The sequence below is a fragment of the Nematolebias whitei genome, chromosome 2 (assembly GCF_014905685.2).
Source record: "Nematolebias whitei isolate Nwh7 chromosome 2, NemWhi1, whole genome shotgun sequence".
NCBI lineage: Eukaryota > Metazoa > Chordata > Actinopteri > Cyprinodontiformes > Rivulidae > Nematolebias > Nematolebias whitei.
This window is the reverse complement of record NC_056499.1, coordinates 2,204,652-2,227,821: the sequence shown is the minus strand read 5'-3', so window position 1 is coordinate 2,227,821 and position 23,170 is coordinate 2,204,652. Positions and strand designations below refer to the sequence as shown.

Below are 23,170 nucleotides of genomic sequence, written 5' to 3'. Positions count from 1 at the left end.
GTGGCTGTAATTTACTCTAGGTGTTTCTGACTACAGTCTGTCCATGTGACACTGTGTTGTACATGGACAGTGGCTGTAATTTACTCTGGGTTACAACGGGTCACGTTGTCTGACTCTGGATGGCAGTCGAGGCGGTGGACGACTTGTGTACTCCTTTACATGAAAGAGGTGCTTTAAATATCCTTTCACAAGATAGCTTTATTCACACTGGCCTATTTTTATTTTCATGGGACTGGATTTTTAGTTCAGCACATTAAAGCTAAGTATCAGTTGACTGCATTACTAGTCATCTGTAAGCGTAGACTTCTGTCTCCACGTGCTGGACTCCCGTCTGATAAGTTATGACCTCCACACCACTTGTAATGTGTGGGTGATGACGAGCTGTAACCAAATACAATCTCAGCGCCTCTTACTGTTGAGGGGGTATTTGTGGATGTGCTGGCCTCATGTCTCATAGCTCAGCCATGTGGTTGTTGCAAAATGCTCTTTTAATAGTAATGTTTCGTTAGATTGGAATGATGACTTGCTTTTCAAAACTTTAACAGAACAATAAACATTGAATGGGAAGAGATCAATCCTGACTTATGACAGGCTAACCTTTGCCACATAAATGAACCCTCTTCTCTTCCCCACTACACTTGTATTGTAAAAAAACAAAGTTTACTGATTGTTGATGTCCTCATTAGGAGGTAACATGATTATCACATATCTGTTAACAGTTTGACGACAGGGCATGCTCCCCACTTAAGCGGTACGACCTTCCAGTTTCGATGAGACCGATGACCTTATCTACATCTTATCGATACACTTTGTTCAAACAGACTCTGACAATCTCAGGTTGGACAGATTCTGCTCCCAGGGATTAACTGCTTGGCATTTCTTTGTAATAGATTGTTAAATATCAGTTTGCTCCTTCTCTCTTTGTATGACAACTTTCAGCGTTCATTGTAAGATACACTGTACATTACAAAGAAGTGTTTGTTCTGGGCTGTAAAGCTGCAGATATATTTTAGTGTGCATGAACAGAAAAAGTTGTTGTTCTATCGCTGAAGTTTTGATTTGGAACTGAGAAGAGAGGAAAGTCGTGCTTAGCTGTTTTTATTTCCAAACATCTCACTTTGTCAAGACGTCCAACAAGCTTTTAAATTTATTGTCAGTAAATGTGTTATTCCAAATCAGAGCAGCAGCCAGTCCGATTAGAAAGAGAGATTTTATAAAAGTAAACTAGACAAACTTTCAAAGATACAGAAAGGACAGAATGACAGGCTTTGATTTCTCCAACTGTGATAACATGTTCATTTTTAATCAGTATTTTGTTGGATTTGATATTTTGAATAGAAAACTGATTCATTAAATTATATCAGGCAAATTAAGAATGGTTCTTCAAATGGTCAGCTTTAATTTTTACTTGCTCCAGTAAATGTTGGCCCTATTCTGTTACCTGAGAATTTACAAAGAAAAAACTCTATACCAGTAATTTAGAGATCATTTCAGCCGTTATCAGTGTGGTGCGTTTTGACTGGAGCGAGAGCAAGATGCATCTGCATGAAAGTTGTATTAATTAGAGTTGCACAGAGGGCCAAGAACAGCCTCTCTCTTGCTTTGATGATTACACATCTGCATTTACATCACTGAAGGAGGGAAAGGCAATTAGTGTTACAGAGAAAGAGTCCTCATGATGTTTTTGTTCTCCGTCTTAAGCTCCCTGTAGTACACTTGAAGCCATTAACACACAGCAACTGATGTCTGATGTCTTTGACACAGAAATAATCCTCAAGTTTAAAAAAGTTAAGTCAGGTCCTCTGGACGCGTTCAAAAAATGTATCAGCATAAACCCTCAAGTTTATAAGTTATTTTCCAATCTTTTGTCGATACACTTTTTTAAAATGACTTCATCAACACCCTTAACTTCAGTCCATCAGTGGGAACAACGAGAAGCCTTAAAAATTGAAATGGTGCATGTTGAAAATGATCACATCTACTGTACTCCTAAGACGTATGTGGACAATGACTGCTTTAGTATGGATGTCTGGTGCATGTCACTGGTGTCAAATGTTGGGCTTTTGGAGAACGATGCAGAAAACTCTTGGGCAGAGATCAGAATGATTTTGGAACGGCGCAGGGCAGAGGTGCCACATGTGGCTGCTGCATGGGTTATTGCACTGTCAATCTCACTGTCGGAAGGAGGGACACTGGACAAACAAGCTCTGTCACGTGGTCTTAATCACGCCACCAGACAGATGTTTGATCACAGGGACCTGGTTTAAAATCCTCTCGGTCCCTCAGGTGAGCAGGTGTAAGCCGTCGCTGTAGTTTGTATTAGACGTGACATCCCAGTTGCTGAGGACAGCAGATCGGAGCTTCTTGCTTCAGCTGGGATTCAACTTTTCTTTGCTTTATTTTATGCAGATCTAGCCAGTATTTTGAATAGACCTTTATAAATAAAGATTGAATGGAAAAAAAAGATCTGGCCGTATTAAAAATGTATGCAATTAATTTTTGTTAGGGTTTCCACCAAACAGGAAACATAAACTTGTTGTCCAGTTTGTGTGAAGTCTACAATAAGTTGAAAGACTGTTTAAGAAGGGATTGCACACATTTGTTCTGTTAGCTCTTTTCTTGAGTTGATTACAGTAAAAACAGAACAGCTGTTTTTTGTTTGTTGTTATCTTCATTGCCAGGGGATTCAGGAGTGTGACGGCTATCAAGAATATTTGACCTGCTTATCCTGTCGTCTGTGGCAGGTTGATGGCAGGTAAAGAAAACAGAACATGCCTTCTGATGGTGGGGGGGTACTGAAGAGGTGAAATGGAGAAAGGAAGGAGTGGGAGGGAGAGATGCACTGGCTATAATCTGAGTCACATGGCAGTTCTTAAAAAGACGGCTGCTCTTTCCCGTAATCACAGAATTATACTGTAGCTCTTGGACTTCACAGCAACATCTGTTTCAGTTGAAGTCACATGGAGAACCAAGACGGGGCAGATACATTCTTCATGCCTGGTGTGGACTGAATGCTTTTACAGGAAATACTGTAGGTAGCCCTGAAAATCCATCCAGACACTTGACTTTGTGTTTGAATCCACAACACGCTCACCCCAACACTTGTACAGCAGGTCCCCGACTGGAAACTGAGATGGCTGCAGAAAATAGTCCTTTCATTGAAACTGACATTAAAAACAGTTTCATAAAGAAGAGTCAGCTATAAAGCCATTAATTTAAGCTCATTGATCTTTTAGCCTGATGCTTATATTAGTTGGGAAGGCTCAAACACAGGATGTAACAGAAAGTGTTTTTATACGTTCAGTTTGTAGGTGACACTTCAGCTGAAAACCAATAAATGAGAAGCAGAACGTGTCGGATGTGGTCTGGTTTTGTGAGACCATAAAAACGGGATGTTATTGACAGAGAGACGTCATAACTCACCTCTTTGTTGTTTGATGTTTACCTGAAAGTTTATTTAAACCAGTGGGTTGTCCTTCATGTTACTGTCCGACTCCTGCACTCCACACCACCCCGTTACTCACCTGCTCATGCTTTGGTTTCAAACGGAAATGTTTCTTATTCCTTATCCAGTACCTCGCATAGCAAAGAACCCTTTCAAGCCAACCCTGCCCTGCAGGACAGGTCTCTGCAGGGATTTATCTTTCCCACAACAGGCAGACGGGATTTGACACAGACTTGTGTGTTAGAGAGCAAAAAAGAAGTAGAGGGGAAATACAAGCGTGCAAGTGGCATCCATGGCAGCCGTGGCTCAGCTGGTCAAGATGGACTGGAACAGATTCCTCCCGAGGCTTGTTGCCGTCTGCCGTGTCTTCGTTTGCTGATCTTCTTCAGTGTAGGAACACCGTCTTTTCTGTCTAGGAAACAGTTGTTGGTCTGAAGGAGACTCTGTTTAGAGAGCTAAAGTAAGTAGTAAAATATAGAATAAACATGTTCACGTTTTCTAAATCTTAGATTTGTTTTCTTTTTGTGAAGTGTCTGAATAAGAGACTTTTACACCAAGCTGTTATCTCCCTCAGCTATTGTTGCTGTTTCTCACATCCACAACAGTTGCTCTCCCTGTCAAGTTGTATTGCTGCTGAAGCTTAGGTTACATATTTATTGTAATCTTTGAGTGAGAGGAATCTGATTACATTTCTTCACTCACTCGTTGTTATTGGAGACTAAACTAAATGCAGCGCTGAATGCACACAAAACATTTTGTATCACGAGTTAGTGACGTTGGTAATACTAGCTTACATTCTAATGCCATCTACATGGTGGGACCTGAGGTGGCTTCTGGTCAGTAATGAAAGATTTGATGTTTTTTTAAACAATATATTTTGTCATTGCACTATTTAAACTATTTACTTAGAAGCAATTTTATGTGATGTGAAAGTTTCCAGTTTGGCTGCTTCTGATGATCTTTTTTACTTTTACACCTGATGGCATACACAAGTGTCTAACATCCATCCTTCCATCCATTATCTTTTACCTGCTTCTTCCTTTTCGGGTCACTGGTGTCACTGGTGTCACTGGTGCACTGCTCATATCTAGCAATCATGTTTTGGACATTTAACAAGGAGTACTTTTCCATAAATCCTTCATGTTTACCAGCGTTTTTATCTGCAGAAAACCTAATCTTGTTTTCCTTTCTTGTGTTTTTGCTCTTTATCCTTGAGACATTAAGTCTGCAGCCACAAGTCCAAAAAATGGATGTAAAGATTAAGAAAACCAGGCAAGATTGTTGGCTCCTTAACGTCGGGTTGCCTTTTTTCATTCAACCTTTATTTATGCAGGTTAATCCCATTGAGTCTCGGGCTGTTCACACGGCACATATTTTGAGTGAAGCTGCACCTTTCTCTCTGCGGTTCTGCTGTTCATTTACACCACACCAGTAGCCCCCCCCCCCCCCCCCCCTTTGAATCCAGAGGTTTCTCAACCCACCTCTCAGCATGGAGGTTTTCAGGAGGACTCTCGCTGATAATGCACACATCTCCCGCAGAGGTGTTATGTTAAACCACATATGCACTACAGGCGTATATTTCACGCACGCGCGGAGCGACGGCATATTTCTATCAACAACAATGGCGACAGAGTGTAACCTACTGCTTTTCTGAGCTACAACTGATGGACTATACTTTGGGTCTCATCGTTAATCTACACCAGAATGTAGCTGTTGTGACCAACATCTGTGTTGGAAGAGACGCCAGTAGGATCCACTTCTAATATCGATATTTGTTGAACGAGCCGGTCGAGGCAGGTAAGGGATGCACCGATCCACTTTTTCCAATACCGATACCCACCGTTTGGTGCCGCCCGATACTGATCCGATACATAAAAACAGTGCTGAATTAATAAAAATGGCTAAATCATGTCATCTGGCCCCATTTCTGAAACGGGTCCAGATGACATGATTTAGCCATTTTTGTTGTCCACCTGGATGATTGAGCTTATAAACCCAGTGCTGAATTAACTGAAAACCTTTGTTTATGGACTGAATTACAAATGTATTGAAAACTCTGCACCATAACGGCACACTTGAACACACAAGAGCTTCACAAGCTTGGCCGAACCTGTAAAAACAACACAACTTTAATTTGTTCAGTCAGTACGTTAGCACGTGATGTCACTCAGAGCACAAAGCATAGAGTTAGAGTGAATAGATCTGCCCAGTCATGGATCGGTCACATTGTCACCGATACCTGATCCAAAAGGTTTTTTTGAGGGGGGGGGGGGTGGATATCAGTATGGATACCGATATTGGTATCGGATCGGTGCATCTCTAAGGCAGGTGGATATTTTCACACAACGCGTTGAAGTAGAGCTGGGTACCTTTCTAAAAAAAATCAGTGTCGGTACCTTCACTTCAGTGTCGGTTCCTGGACGATTCTTTTTTCGGTACCAATTTTGTAATTACTTTTAATTCTAACAAGAATAAAATTACGTTACACATTACAGTACATATTGTGAGTTTTATTTTTTAACTTTGGTATTTTTCTATTCCAAGCAGTTTTCTTACATAAAAACAAACAAATAATTTCCAGTTCAAAAGACCAGTTTCAAACCAGTGACACGTCAGTGTCTAATGGTCACTGCTGCACACTGAGGACCTCTTCACTGAACAGTTGTTCTTCAGAAACATCGACGTGTCTGTTTTCTCTGGACACGAACAAGATGCTCCTGGCTGATGGTGTCTCCAGCAGTAGAACATGTTCACTCTGAGGCTGTAGATGATGATTGTTGCACACACAGATACCTGGTTGTCAGTTTGACATATTGTCCCTCACATCCCACCTGCAGGTCTCTGGATTCACTGAGGTTAGAGATGATGCAGACTTCTGCACCTCTGTGTCTCTGCCTGAGTCTTCTCTGTGGTTCTCTGAGGTTTAGGGCTCTGATCATCTCCCTAATTCACATTAGAACAAAACATCAACAATAACATGGTTGTGTTATTATTGCTCAAGAAACATTATCTAGTTTGAGAGATAAAAGTTTAACTGGTCAACAGAATCCTTTATAGTTAACTTACCTCCACCATGCAGCCTCCACTGTAGAAAAAGGCAGCAAACTTTTAACAACAAAGTTTGAGGCCTGTGGCCTCCACCTCACTTTTCTTTTGTCTGTCCTCCTCACATCAGGGTCAGAGGCTCCTGTGAGGAGAACATTAACAAACGGTGAACATTAGTGAACTGTTTTAGCAGCTGATCCGATGGATGAGCGCCTCGAAAATCTCTACTCTGAGAGGTTGGTTGAGAAACCTCCGGATTCAAAGAGGGGGTTACTGGTGTCGTGTAAATGAACAACAGAACAGCAGAGAGAAAGGTGCAGTTTCATTCAAAGTACGCGCCGTATAAACGGCCCCAAAGACAACAGTAGACAATCATTAAGGAAGCATACAAATTGAGAACAAGTGAAAGAAAATGGTATTAAACAACAAAACAAACAGTTAGATTGTAAGGCAATGTAGAAAACTAAAAACAGGAACATGTCTGCGTTGGTTTTTCCCAGGAACTTATCAGATGTTTGAAGCCACTTAGAGAGGTCAAAGGTCGAGAGCTTCAGATGTTTTTGTAAGATATTCCAGGAAACAGGAGCGGAGTAGGAGAAGGTCCTTTTGTCTAGTTCAGTCCTCACTGAGGGAACACTGCATACACTGCCTGACCCAAACTATTCTAACCATGGCCCCCAGTCAGCAGTGTTGTTCCTGCTGTGTTCAACGCTTTCTAGCATTTAGACCAACTCCAAGAATGATGTCAACAGTACAGCAGAGCTTATTGTTTCACCATTGCTCTGCACTCTTTCTAGCATAGTTTCAAAGCTAGAGTTTTTATAGTTTTCTTGAAATTCTGCACGTGATCTTTTTGTTGACTGTAAATAATGTCCTGGCTATTTGTATGGTCTCTGTTTGTCTGGTTGTAATGATTCTGCATGACTGAACTTGTAACGCAGGTAAATGATGCAAAATACCGAAGTATGGTTGCATTTTGTCTTGTTCAACTATCACAAGATAAGCTGGAAACCTCTTCATGATGTAACCTATAAATTGTATTTGCATTACTAACTAATAGAAGATTTGAATACGTATTTGCTTTGACTGTTTTGTGCAATTTAGGGTATACATTAAATTGATGGAAAGTTCTTTGTTAGGCGTCTTTCTGTGCATCTTGTTCAAATTGCATGCACACCTTTAGTTTCTCATCTCTTGGTGAAATGGTAATTACGTAGCCAGTTAAGTGCTGGGAAAATGGACACTCTTCCAACAGTAACTCATTAAATCTCTATAGATTCTGCTCCACAACAAGCCTATTGTAACAAAGTCCTCAGAAAGTTTGGGAATGCCATTGAGTGGGCTTGGCCCCATGTTTTATAGCGCCACGTGACTTCAGTCACTAAGTCGTGGTACAGAGTTGCATAACAAGAAATGTTGGGAAATTTTAAGGGCGTTTGGCTTTTTGGTGTCAAACAATTCAATGATTTGCTCAAAGTTTCTGTCTGAGTTGCTCTTATTTAAAGTTTTTGTGTTTTTATAGTGGCAAATGACACTTTTAATCTTTGTTGTAGAGTTGGTTATTCTCTCTAAGCAGCCAGTGCAGACTGAATCCCCCCATTGTTTCTGTGTGAGTAGCCTTGTTTAACCGTGTGGTACGAGTTTCATCACTGGTAATTCCAGCTACAATGCAATGTCAAAACTGTTGATTTACAAAAACCAGTAACTCAGACATTTTAGCTGTTCAATGTTGACATCACAACATGAAGACTGAAGTTTGAGCTGCTTGGCTGTAGACAAATGAAATTACTGTCTTATACCATTTACAATGTGGTTGTAAAAAAACAAAAGATGCTAAAATCTGCATACAAAATTAAAGAGGAGTTCATAAATTGGCGGGGGAAGATGGAAACGTGAAAGAAATGAATAAATGTGAACATTTTGAGATTTTGATTTACACATAATGTTTATCCAAAAAATGACTCGTAGCACATTTTATAAAGAGGTTTTGTTTATGTGCACATAGGCTTATCAATGTAGACTCAACACAACCTTCAGAAGCCCCACCTGACATGCTTCAGCACTCAGACAATGTATACACAACACTGTGGAACCTCTTACTTCATTAGCAGTGCCACACTCTGCATGCTGTGTCCTTTTGTCCATTCATCTAAGAAAGTTTTTCTTTTTCTCCAGAAGATTTCACATGTAGAGAGAATTAATACTTATTCTGAGCCTTCTTGATTAATGGTAGTTGTGTTGTGAAGCTTAGATTTATTGATGTGGAAGTTTGAGGATCCTGGTCCAGGAACAAGACTTGATCTTGAAAAAAACAAACTAACAGTGGTCCCTCATTTATCGTGGGTGTTCCGTACCCTGACCCCCCCCCCCCCCCCACGATAAATGAGTAACCGCCAAGTAGGAATACAGTAGTCCAAGTTCAAGTAAACTTTATTGTCATTACCATCTCATGTGGTACATGAGCTGGAACAAAATTATGTACACAAGTAGTAAGTAGTAGTTTATTTTAGTATTTATATAAAGGTATGTATTGCTGTTTTAAACACTTCCCACACTCTTGCAATGTTCCTAACAATTTTTTAAACTCTTAAACCTTTTAAAAACATTTATCTTAAATGGATACTCACCAGAGAAGATGAAGATGAAGAAGAGACGGAGATGAAGAATTAGCTGTCCAGTGATGACGACGAAGGTGATGAAGATGAGATGAAACCAGATGCTTTGGCTTCATCCTTCAAAATAAAAGGACAAGATGGCATCCTTTTCCAGACCAGGCCCGTTTCGTCCACGTTAAGAACTTGTTCAGACCTGTAGTCCCCCTCGGCGATCAGATCTTTGAATGTCGTGTTAACAAACTCCTCCAGTCCTGCTGTCAGCAGACGCTAGGGGGTGTAAATCACCAGCTTGAACACGATACGATATTATATTGATTTGTTTGTATGATGATACGATTTTTCTCGATATCACAAAGTCCGTCACGATACGATTTTGATTCTATTCGATTCACAAGTCTGCGATCGATATATAGTGATATCAAATACCCATCTCATTTACATATAAATAAATTTACAAAAACAATTCAAATATGATTGAACCATTTTGTTTCTGTTATTACAGGCACCAGGCATTTAAATAAAAAAAAACATTTTTCTTAATTAATGAAAAAATAAAACTAAATGACCTGTTCAGTATAGTCTCACATTTCTCATGTTTAAGTGCATTTTTTAAACCAGTTAACTTAAAAGTGCTCTGATGACCTTTCAGTTATGAAGAAACAAAAATAGATATTGCGCTTCCATAACATCAGTGTCGTGTTTCTTCTTCAGGTGAAGACAAATGTGTTGTTTCCAGAGTATTTGAACTCACGCTGACACCTGTTGTTGCACACGACATGAGTTTTGTCGAAGAAGAAGAGTCGTTCTTCTGTCTGAATCCAACATATTTCCACAGAGTTGATTTAAATCCAGCAGGAGAGAGAATGTCATTATCTGTGTTTTCTGCCTCGTCGGCCATGTTGCTGAGCAGCCGTGCACGGAAGTGGTGACACAGACGTGCCTTGGGAATTTCAAAATAAAAGTGTATTTTAAAGATGACGATATGAATCAATGTTTTGGTTTTGCTACAGTATAACTGAATCATTAATCAATTAATTGATATATCGATTTAAATCGATGTATTGTTACACCCCTAGTGGACGCAGCCTCTCGGCGCAGAGAAACACTTAATCCAAATCGCTTCCTGCTCCTCCTTTACATCGCCATTTCTCTTCCTCCGTGCTGCTTGCTGAGAGATGATAAAACTGTAAAGTTGTTTCACCTCTGGTGTTGGTATCTAAAGTGATGCTTTTTTCTTTTTGCAATCATTAATCCACAAGACCAAAGCAGCTCCCATCTTAACAACTGTGCCGTAACAGTTACCTTACCCTGGCAACAGTTCCAACTTGCCTGAAGACCGCAACCATCATCCCAGGCCCAAAGAGCTCTGCAGTGACTGGTCTGAATGGCTACCAGTCAGTAGCCGATAGTCACTAAATGCTTCAAAAAGCTGGTCATGACCCACATCAGAACAACCATAAACATCAACGAGGACCTTCACCAGTACGCATACTGCGAGAATTGCTCTAGAGAAGATGCCATCTCCTCTGTGGTCCACACTGCTCTCACCCACCTGCAGCAGAAGGACTCCTACGTCCGTATGCTCTTTGTGGACTTCACGTCTGCCTTCAACACCATGATCCCCCAAACCCTGATGGACAAACTACTCACACTAGGACTAAGCCCCTCCATTTGCAACTGGGTCCTGGACTTCTTAAGAAACAGACCAGTTTGTGAGGATTCACAGCTTCTCTTCCACCATAACCCTCAGCACTGGCTCCCTTCAGGGCTGTGTGCTGAGCCCTCTCCTGTTCGCTCTGCTCACGTATTACTGTGCACCTACAAGCTCCCTGAGCGCACTGAGGACCACTATGAGCAACATCAGATGTGCACGCTGTGGTCACACACCAGTATCACACCTGTTCCAAACTTGGGATCATAGCAAGTTACATGGCTAAGTAAAATAAGTAAAATAATCTAATTACAGCAGCAATTTCCATTCGTTTACTTTTAATATAAATGACAAGACTCACTTAAGTAGAAAAAGACAATAATCCTGTTGTTCATGAGATGTGTAGTGCGTTATATGTGAGAGTCCTGCTTTGGTCTGGGTGAAGGTCCTGCTCTGGAAGATGGTTAGCAACACTGTGGTCATTGGTGTCAGAAGCATGTTTGTAATGTGGGGGTGACACATTGGTGGGGGGGTCAGGGGGTCCTTCCCCCGAAAATTTTGAATAAAGTTGATGCCATTTCCTGCATTTTGGTGTATTTTAATGAGTTATTAAACATCTAGTTTTACCTACACAAGTAAACACTTGATTCAATAACTATTTTAGAGTTAATGGCACAACAAGAAATAACCTGACCAACAGCTCTCCTTGTGTGAATAGAGCACACTCCCCTTCTCTCACACATCCTAGTCACAGTCTAAGAAGCATAGTGTAGCCTAAGTTAAGTTTAAGGGAAAATAATCACTAACTAATATGAAATAATAAGAATAATCACTGCTTCTTACTAATAGCCTAGCATAAAGCAATATGATCATCATCCATCGTGTTTATTAGTAGTTTAAAATACCTAATTAAAACTCGAGTAATGGGCTAGGTCTTCTGTAACGTTACCCAGTTGTAGGGTCAAGAGGCCTTTAATTATTATTTTTTGATTGGAAACTTGAAAGGTTTCCTTTAAATGGCTTACCAAATAAGTCTGCAGCGTACAGTGTATCGCCATACGCAGCAACACTATGGTTGTGGTTATCACAAACAGTTGTTTCTAATTCCGCTCGATCCTAAAACTTTACAGTCATTGACATGTATGATTTTTATGGTTTTCTGTTATGAAACCATCCCAGGAATCTGCACAGTACATTCAGTTTTTTGCATGGTCTCATTTTGCGCTCAGTGATAAATAGATAGAAGAAGTAAAACAAGGACAAAATGAAACTGGGAGGAGAGTTCTGGTTGAAACTATGTGGCAATGGAAATCATTGGGAATGAGAAACAAGCGGAGTGAAAGAGGCGTGCACGTTCTTCTTATCTTCACATTCCTGTAGAGTGTGTGTGAAGGGAGGGGTAGGGTGAAAGTTGTGTACGCTGGTTGGCTGGATCCAGTTCCAGAGCTGGATCTGGTTGTCTTTCTCAGTGCCTCTGCTCATAGTTTAGACACAAAAATAAAACATGATTCTTGTTGTGCTCGGTGTGCACGTGATTGTTTCCAGTTACAGCCTACCAACGTGTATCACCCGTGTCCTTGCAGGACTCAGAACTTTCCCATCTCTTTTGCCCTCCCTGTTCTCATCCCACGTGCACTGATAGGATAAAATAAGTGCTGCCTATTAAATGCACTGGCTTGGACCATCTCCTGAAACCGTTTCCTCTCAAGTCCTCATCAGCTAAAAGATCAAGGAAATGTTGACTCTTGTCTTCTAAAGGGATTTTGTTTAGAGGAATAACTGTCTCTGTTTCCTAGTTTTAAATGACAAATTACATCTGAAGCATTCATTCTGTAGCTTTATGTTCCTGACCTTTGATATTCCTATCCAACCTGCCAGACAAATAAGAAAAGTCTAAAACTGCTCCATTTTATTTTATTTTTTAAAACGTCTGTCGGCTCATTCTTGTGAAAGTGGGCAGCTGGAGTTCAGATCCTTAAAACAAGACCGTCTTTCCAAGAGGTCATTAAAATGTTTGAAATTCACAAGAAATTCACATCTTGAAATAAACCAACCAGGAGGGTTGTGGAAAAATGGGAAGTCATAATCTCACCAGAAGTTACGGTTCTCCTCGGTGACCTCAACACTTCCTGTTATGGCCCATAACAATTAGTGTGGTTGAGCTGAGATGACTTTGCTGCTGGATAAGCTGTACATGCTGTTAGCCTAACCTAGCTGTGTGCTGTGTGGGTCAGTGGATGGCCGTGAACAGCTCACTGCACATAAATCCTGTGCAAGTGCAGCTTCGCCAGAAAAAATCATCAGCACCTGCACGGACAACTCTCCTACGTTTAGTGGTGTGGGAACGAGCAAGCATGTAAACCATGTATGGATCTTAATCACTGTAATTACACACGGCCACATTTTTAATGTGTAATAAAGGTAAAAATTAAATGTGATTGAGTGGATGAGCAGTTCTTAAAGTACGCATAACTTTATTTTAAAAAAGTACATGCAGTCTTCTTACATGACATGACACATGCATCCATCACTCCACTTTCATGAAATTTCTGCAGCATAGTAGCTTTCAGAGGGAACATGGGTCAGATTATCATTTTAATCCAAAAGCCCGGATTATAGTATTCCTATTTTATTCCTATCCACACTATTCTAGCAGCCACTCTGAGATGATTTTCAGTGAGAGGTGCGTTTGTGTGAGTATCTTGTGTTGAGGGTCCTGATGGAAGGCTCTGTCCTGTATCACAGAGCTGTGCTGCTTTTTGAAACTAATTAACTCAAGCATATTTGAACATGTCAGCAAAACGGTACATCACTGCTGACTGAGACTCTGCATCATCGTCGTCATTTGCCTTTTGGCTACTTGCCCTTATGCACACATCCATGTGTGTGTGCACGCTCACAGGCCTCTCTCCTCCCACCACAGAAACAACCTGCCCTAAAAAATTGCTACTGCTGAGTTCATCTGTTTAACACTTAAGGTGACAGCTGCGGTAGAGCTTCCTATTAACGTGCACTGCAGACATGCACACTAATCTGAAAGACAGAATGTAAAAGCTTCAATTAGTGGTTTACACATTGCACGTGTTGTTCAGTGCTTGCCCTCTAGTAGTGGCATGCGTTTGTTCCTAATTATATGTTGAGTTTACTAGTTTACTTCCTCTTTCCTTTGGGTCCAGTAAGATGTGGTTGCCATGGCTACAGTATCTCTAGTAATAGACTGAGTTTACGCTACTCAATAGGTTAAACAGTTATTTTTAAATAAAGTTATATAACACATTTTATAACATGTTATGCCATGAATAAAATTTCCTTTCAGGAAGGTGCTGATAGGTTGCAGGTCACAAGGCATGTATAGGTCGTCTTTTTTTGGGGGGGCTGCTCCCTCTTCGGGGTCTCCACACCAAGTCGTCCTCCTTTTCCATCTCACTCTGTCCTCTGCGTCCTCTGTCCTCACTCCAACCGCCTCCATGTCCTCTCTAACCGCATCCTAGCTCCTCTGTCTTTTTCCTGGCAGCTGCATTTCTAACATCCTTCTACCAGTATACCCACTGTCCCTCCTCTGGACATGACCAAGCTATTTCTGTCTGGTCTTTATCTCCTAGTCATTCAATTTAGCTTTTTCTAAATCCACAAAGACACAAAGAAGTTCTTTTTGACCTTCTCTGTACTTCTCTGTTAACATCCTGAAATCAAAGATGGCGGCCATGGTGCTCTTTCTTGGCCTTAAATCAAACTGCTGCTCACAAATTGTCACCTCTAAGTCTAGCGTCAAGGTCAAGGCTTCTTTATTGTCATTCACGTCATGTGGTACATGTGGTGGAACAAAATTATGTACATAGGGTCCCCGTTACATCCAACAAAAGTATAAAATGTAAAAGAAAAACATTAACCAGATCTAAGAAATGAACTAAGAAAAATGCTCAACTAAGAATATGCTAGGCACTAATGGTACACAAAACATACTTCGAACAGCAGCAGCAACTCTATAACTCTCTCCACAGTCTTCTTTATGCGACTCATCAGCTTAATTCCCCTGTAGTTGCTACAACTAAACCAGAACAAGTTTTCAATAGTTTGTGCAGGGATTTCTATGGAAGCTGACGTTATTTCCTGCAAACAGGAAGTGGAATGTTTTCCTGTGTGCAACGGCTGATCTTGCTCACATCCTGCCTCTGGCTATCAAGGAAGACCAGACACCCCGACCTAAAGCTCTGTCAGGATTTTGCCTCACTTATCGTCACCAAGACACGTTCTAATTGGTGCCTGTTGCTCAGTATTTCTGTTTTTACCTCTAAATGTAGCTAAATTGTGTATGACGAATTGTTCTTACTCAGAGGACATAAAAGCACAGTTCTGACCTGTTCACATTTACCTCTAACCCTCCTCCATATTCTACCATTTGTTTTTATGAAAAAAGTATTGTGGATGAAGTATTTGATACACCCACTGCACAAAACATTCCTGTGGTTTAAATGAGGGGACGGTAGATGAAGGAAGGCAGTGAGTCATGGACTCTGGACCACAGTTACACGGGTGAAGCACCAGTAAGGAACTTGTGCTTTACTCTTTCTAAACTCCCTCGAGCTCATGATTCTACCAAGAGATCATCACAGTGCTGCTGTGTCAGCTTCCTTTGTATTTCAGAAAGTGAATTTCATAGTTATCTAAGATCGTGCCTAACTTCTTTTGATTTTGGACTCAGTATTTCCACAGTGACACCCAAATTCTCAACTTTGTGGGTGATTCTACCTAAATGCTAGTAGCTCCAAATGCTCAGTAATCCTTAACTGACATTTATTTTATTAGTATTAATCTGAATTAATCATACGCATATTCATATGATGTTAGCCATTTTTAACGGTGTGTATAGGTTGTGTCAGAAGTTTCTGAATGCTCGACTTTTCTGACCCTATTAAATATTTCTTTCTTCAGTACTGTCCAATCCATTATTAACTTCATTCTAGTCAGTTTATCGCTATGCCCTGAAGAACAGGATTAGCTTCTGCTTTTGAAGAGTCTGAGTGAACTGTGACCATGTCTACTGGTCTGTGCGTTATGACGGAGAAGGCAGGACCAGGCCAGACTGGCTGTAGCTTGAACAATGAGGCCCTGTAGTGTTAGCTCACGACTGGTTCGTTTGTGTGTTTGTAGATATGGACAAGCACATGTGTGTGTGCGATTTGATGGCTGCTCTTTGTTTCCCTGCCTTGAGCATTGCTGGCCAGAGCTCAAGCCTGACTAATACGCATGTATAAATACACCAGGCTGCCGTCACTTTGTACAACATCAAGCAAACCATTGTTTCACGTAACTGTGACTTCAGAGATAAACCCCTTTCTTTGTTCCCATTAATGTGGCAACTGTTTTCTAACTGTTGTTTCCTTTTTTGTTGGTCACAAGATCTACAATTTTATAACTAAAAATGTGTTTTTTAATGCCTCTCTTCTAAAATCAGTCAATCACCTTTGTAGAATCACAGGTTGTGTCCACATTTTTTGATAAAGCTGGCACAGCTCTGGACTGTATTCAAGGATAATCTTTCTCTCGTATGACACCATGAGAATTATGTAATTTTGTCTGGCTGTCATTTGGCAAACAAATATGATGAAGAGTTTGTCTTCCTGTTTCATTTTGTTTTTTCTAAACGGTGTCACAAACATGGCATAATATATGGGTTCAATACAAAAGAACATTATCAGAAAAAACAACTATATTAATAAAACTGGTGTAAAGTGATTAAGACATGAATCCCTCTGAACAACAGGAACATTTGTCTTCTGGAGCTTCGCTAGCTACAGTAAATTTGTTGTGGAGAAATTCCTTGACCTGGCTTTTGTGTTTCAGAGATGTCTCCGTACCACTCTGCAGTGGTGTCCCACAAACACACGTTTCCTTGTCATGGCATGTTGCTGCCACTTGAGAATCTGTGGACCAGTTTGATTTATGCTGCTCTTGAGCTATGTTTGGATCTGGCACCAACGTCCTCCTTGAGACCAGTTAAAGACTGTTTTGCTCAGACACCTAATTGACACAGTGGGTTACCCATGCAACTATTTACTGTAGGATAAATGTGCAATAGAGATATAATTGTCTTGACTTGCCTCCCACTGGTACAAGTGTGTCAACACCTTTATGACTCGCACACGTTTCACTGATTGTATGTGACTCCATGGCTTACGGTTAGTGCATGTGGACATGTAGACATGGGATGTTTCAGCGTTCAAAGCAGTGATGTTTTTGTGTTTACTTATTCTTTTAAAGAGAAATCACTATAATTGTTGTGTGCGTATAATGTGAGCAGGGAAAAGAGGAGGCTGTGGAAGGTTATGGTCTCTGAGAGAGTCTTTTCCTGGTTTACTGTAAATGTATGCTGCCAAAGCACCTCATAGCATTGTTGTCTTCCAAAAACCCCATTCCTCGTTCCCCTGTACTATAAGCTGAACCCATAGGACCAGACCACCTGCCTCCCCGACCACCCGGTCACATGTCCTCAGCATGCTGTTGTTTCTCATAGCGCAGCCCTTTTCTCTCTGCTTAGACTGTTGGGGGAAAGAATGGATGATCGGATGAATGAATACATCACAAAACACTTCAGAGACGTAGATGCATTTGGGAATGTCGGGGGGAGCCGTGGTTAAATGGGTCAGGTCCCCTAACACAATAGTGGCATTACTGTGAGAGTCGTAGGGGCAGACAGGAGGGTAGAGACGTGTACGCCAATGCTCTCTGTGCCAATTATAGACATAAATAACTTCCTCACTGAGCTGCCATGGAAATTCAGGTCAGAGGGTTAACTCTGTTTTCAAGTAGTTGAGGCCAACTCATTCCCACTGGTTTGATGTATAGACGTGTAAAGAAAAACAAGTTTAACACAAATGAAAGTGTACAGTATCCACAAACTTTTAAAGATCATCATGTATTTAAACTAGCAAATATTATGTCCTGAAAGTTATCAATTAGTAAGGAATTACAGCTGTTGCAGTTGTCAGTGATCAAGTTTTTGTATAAATGTATTTGTAAGAAAAATATACTCTAATTTACTTAGTTAAAAAAGATTAGATTAAGCTTTATTTCTTATTACATTTGCATTAATATAAACACAATATCTGTTGGGTTGTCTGCACATCTGCTGGTCTTCTTTCTCAGCGAGCCCACTGTGACGCCCACTATCAGGTGTCCCTTGGCCCCCCTGCAGCTGGCGCCTCTCCTGTAGGTAGCTTCTGTAAACTGTATATTTAGGATCAGGGAAGGTGATGACACTAATGACCATGATGATGTTGAAGATGATGGGTGACAGGGTTAGAGGATTAGGTGTTGATTAAGGGGTGAGGTTGTGAGATTATCACGATGACAGGGTGGGTACATGACGCACTGTGTTATTTTGAAATCCCGGTTGTGGAAGCAGTAGTAAATTAGTACCCTTCCACATGTGACGGTGTTTGTTTCTTCCTCCCTCCTTTCACATTGGACTGTGTTCAGCTGCCGCAGACGGCTTCATCATAACTCCCTGCAGGCAGGCAACAGGGTTGCTTCATCAGCTGGAGAGAAGTGGAGCAGAGCTGTAATTTAGATGTGGATACTGAGCACTTTGGATGTTTGAAAGAACAGTGTTGTTTGATAAAGAAATTAAAGACTATCCTGCCTAATATTGCAACCATTACAATCAGATTCACTGTCATGTTGCAGTTCTAAGCAGTTCCCAGTGCTTTGGAAGAACCAGCACTGAATATTCTTTGCATACATGTACTAATCTAATGGGATGGTGGCAGTATGGTCTTTCACTGGTCTTGTACTCCTGAGGCCACAGGTTCAAGTCCACGCTGCATCAGCGAGGGCATTTGGAGTAAAACAATTGCCGAATCTTGCATGTGGGTGCACTTGCTGTAGTGACCCTTGCAGAAGGGAACAGCTGAAAGAAAAACATGTTCTAATCAAATGTATAAGAATTCTTATTTTTAAAGACTAATCATACATAAAGAGAAGTGTGCATGGCAAATTTGATTTGGAGAATGCATGAGACCAAAATATTACTGTTTAGAATGAGCAGCATGACGGCACAGTCGAGCAACTAAATACATGTTCTGCTTCAATTCTCCTCGACAATCCATCCAGGAATAATACGGGAATGTTTCCACTCTTTGAGGACTCGGGTCTTTACCCTTTCTGTTGTTATGTAGGTAACATGTTTTATACATTTTGCTTCATTAAGTCATGCAAAAAGCAAGACCGATGACCTTGTCTACTACAGTAGAACAAGATGTTCGGGGTTGGTCTACATGCAGTTTACAGTCATGTGTCATCTGTACCTGGTTCATTTCCTTAAAATAGTCTGCACATCATCTCAGTGTTACAATAATTAACATCCACACAGACACGGTCTGGATTTACAATTTATATGTTTGCTATTGTTGCCTGTAACTGGGACCCTGTGTACATAATTTAGTTCCACCTCGTGCACCACGTGTGATGTGAATGATAATAAAACCTACTTGGACTTGAATTAACTGCTGTTCTTGGCTGCAGCTCCGTTTAGCATTGCACTTGTCTTGTGTATGTGAAGTCAGTTTTAGCAGTCTGATAAAGTTCCTCCACACTAGAAGTGTCTGTCAAGTTAAATTTGATCAAAATGTTCCTCAGATAATTTAATTTAATCTTGAATGTTTCTGAGTTTGCTCCTTCTTTGCTGTTGTGACGCAGAGTGCAGCTGTGGAGGAAGCGGTGATATGGGAACAGCACACGGTGACCCTTCACAGGGTAAGTGTTAACAGCTATTTAATTCTACCTGCATTACTGAGCATCAGGAAACTATTTCATCCATTCTTCCATGTCTTTTCATTTTCTGCTCTCCGCCTGTCTTTGGCGACGCACTTTTCCCTTTTACCTCCCAGCTCCTTTCTGTCCTTTGCCCATCTCTGTCGATTCTCCGCCTGTGCAGAGAATCTGCTCGAGGAGCAGGATGTGTGATCACAGAACAATAGTCATGGAATCCAGATGGCAGGAAACAAGACTAAGGAAGATGAAAATTAGCATCCTTTTCCTCACTACTTCATTTCACTTCCTTCCTGCAACAGACTCCTCTTAATTCAAATCCAGACAGGGAAAGAAAACGAGAGCAGTATTTTGATTTGCTCATCGCCACTAAAACTTTCAGTCTACTGTTGTTGTTGTAGGTAAATCACTCTCATTTATGGTGTACAACCAGGGGCTTGGGCTTTAACAATCAAACTTCTGAGTACTTTTTTCAAAGGTTTTAATCACTGTCTTGCTGTTTCCTGAACCCTGTACTTTTTGTACTGAGGCAGTAGACTCTGAGAGATGAGATACAACCCAGCATTATTGAGCCCAGGATTATTGAGCCCAGCATTATTGAGCCCAGGATTATTGAACCCAGCATTATTGAGCCCAGGATTATTGAACCCAGGATTATTGAGCCCTGGATTATTGAGCATGCATCAGGACATATGATGAGATAGAACGTTATCGATCCCGCAGGAAACTGTTGTTGATGCTGCTGCACCGTGGGGCTGCACAGAGCACCTGTCTAGACTGGCCTGCTGGCTGTAATCTAATTAGCAGAGGCTTTATTGAGGCTGAAGACGCAGCCTTGTGTGACCTGCAGCTCTCACGCGTCAGTCTTATGTTGTGGTAGTGGGTTAACTGTTAACTGCTTCACGCAGCATGCTGCCTGGGCCGCTGTCAGCACTCCTACAATGTTTGGCTGCATTGATTTGTGGTTGACAGACCTTTCCTCAGTTCATTGTAACTCTTTGATAGAACAAACCCCTTCTTTGAGTTTAGCAGTACCAGATTGTCTCGCCTGTTTCTGTGTGTTCAGGCTGCTGGATTTGGGTTTGGCATTGCCATCTCGGGTGGGAGAGACAACCCTCATTTCCAGAGTGGAGAGACGTCCATTGTGATATCTGATGTGTTGAAAGGAGGTCCTGCAGAAGATCAACTACAGTAAGCTGTCCACTATATAGATGTTTTTCCTATTTTTGGATAAAGCTACGTGTTCAGAACAATATTGGAGGTTTCATTCAGCTATGTATTCATTTAATATAACTTTTTCATTTATTAGAGAAAATGATCGTGTTGTTATGGTCAATGGCGTTTCAATGGACAACGTGGACCATTCGTATGCTGTTCAGCAACTTCGCAAGAGTGGCAAAAATGCAAAGATTGTAAGTTCAGCAAATATTTACAAAATTGTCCATGATGTTTCGGAGAATCCTCAAATGTTTTTATTTATTTCATTTTGAAACGTGTTTTTCTCTTTAATAATCAAAAACCCATTTCTCCTCCAAGACTATTCGTCGAAAAAGGAAAGTGCAAATCCCAGTTTCGAAGCCAGGCGACAGAGAGACGATGTCTGAGCACGAGGAAGAGTACAGCGACGACGATGGTTCTGAACAACGCAGGGGCCGCGCTGGCCAAAGTGCCCATGGAGGTGCGAGCGGAGGCACCGGCAGACGGCAGGACCGCGAGCGCAGCGGCAGCGGGAAGCGGGATCACAGTGCCTCGCGTGAGAGGAGCATCTCACCGCGATCCGATCACCATTCACAAGTTTCATCTGCTCCACCCAAGCCTTCCAAGGTCACCCTCGTCAAGTCTCGCAAAAATGAAGGTACGCCTCGTATTGTCCTGGTGTTTCAACACGTTCATTTGTCTTTAGAAGACACAAATCATAGAAAACAACTGCAAGAGATTCCTCATATGTCCAAATGTTACTAATACAAAAATCACATCAGGAATTAGGCACGCCTGATAATCCTGTTTGCAGACACTCACCGTAGAAGAGTTGCTCATGTGACTTTGTTCCATCGCCTTTGAAAACAGAATATGGCCTGCGGCTGGCCAGCCACATCTTTGTGAAAGACATTTCTCCAGAGAGCCTTGCTGCCAGAGATGGAAACATCCGGGAGGGAGATGTTGTGCTTAAGGTGAGACAAAAGAGACGATTCACACAGACTGACCTGAATGGATCATAGCATCGTGTTTCTTTATTTATTCAATCCTACGTTGTGCTTTCTGCAGCGGTGCCATGGTTAATTCATGTGCTGGCTCACTAATAGAAATACCACACTTTGTTCAACTACTGCGATTTATTTTCTCTATTCTGTTTTTGAGTCAATCATTTTCTCATGAACTTGAAGAAATGCATAAAAAATCCAGTTAGGCTGTTTGATTTAGGAGCATCGAGTTGAAAAGTGGTTAAAACTGGTCCAGATGACATGATTTAACCTTTTTTGTTGTCATCTACCTGGATGATTGAGCTTACAAACCTTTTGCTTTATTAAATAGGAAAATGACTTTTCATTTACTTTCATTGGTAATAATTATATATCTTTTCATTTCAAGTCTTGCTAAATTTAAACATTTCAAACGAGCGTCACTGAAAACTCTGTGTTTTTGTCTCGTACTGATCTGCTGTTCTTCTCTGGCAGATCAATGGCACCGTTACAGAGAACCTGTCACTGGTAGATGCCAAGAAGCTGATTGAGAGGTCAAAGGGTAAGCTGAAGATGGTGGTGCAGCGGGATGAAAGAGCCACACTGCTCAACATTCCTGACCTTGATGATAGCATCCCATCAGGCAATAACTCAGAAAGAGATGGTGAGACGACACTCGTGCAGCTTTGCCTCGTTAATCGCAGCTAGGTTGAATTTTAGAAAAGAGAAAACTACGAGGAGAGATTGTTGATGAGTTCCAAATGTTGGTTGCTCGTTCATTTTGTTCAACTTGATTTAAGTTATGGTTACCTGCCTACATACGATCGACTTTAATTTCAGACATTTCAGAGATACATTCACTGACATCAGAGCATTCCAACCCTTCCCACGGGAGAGGCCGATCACGTTCACCCAACAGGACAGAAGCAGCGGCCCACCTCCGCAGCTCACCTCGGCAGATGAGCAACGGCAGGTAGGCAAAGTGCACGCACGTGCACACACAACTGCAAATCCGGTGATGTGACACGGCTGTCGCGTGTGATGCATTAATACTCCCACCCTCTCCATACATCATGTTCACACCCACAGGTGAGTGGGTGCTGAGTAAGCACCTTGCAGCACATTAATCAGTATATGGAGGCAACACGCATAAACCATCACTGTCCCCGTGGAGCCGTCAGTGAGTTCCAGTAACGACTTTACCTGCTAAAATCCAGAGGAAGAGGAAGAACCATCGCTGACCGTTAGACGAAGGACTGGTTTTTACAGATCTTGTTTCAAAATGTTTCTGTACTCCATAGCTAAGGAAATGTCCCACAGGCATTTCAAACCAGATCTGTCCGTTGTCCTCCCTCACTTACAGTATTTTGAGTTGTCAACCACTAGATCTATACAACATTCATACAGCTCTATACTAGATCTATACAACATTCATACAGCTCTATGCTAGATCTATACAACATTC

At 41.3% G+C, this 23,170-nt stretch overlaps 1 protein-coding gene across 2 annotated transcripts in view; it reads left to right on the top strand.

Moving 5' to 3' along the window:
• Nucleotides 1-23,170, top strand: part of LOC119422076 (tight junction protein ZO-1) — a gene marked incomplete at its 3' end in the record, with an annotated part of 133,219 nt that overhangs the window by 79,749 nt on the left and 30,300 nt on the right. For both annotated transcript variants that reach the window (XM_037689422.1, XM_037689431.1), the window contains 7 exon segments: nt 19,454-19,510; nt 20,592-20,716; nt 20,835-20,937; nt 21,062-21,380; nt 21,593-21,696; nt 22,201-22,369; nt 22,546-22,678. In XM_037689422.1, coding sequence (XP_037545350.1) covers nt 19,454-19,510; nt 20,592-20,716; nt 20,835-20,937; nt 21,062-21,380; nt 21,593-21,696; nt 22,201-22,369; nt 22,546-22,678 — 1,010 coding nt within the window.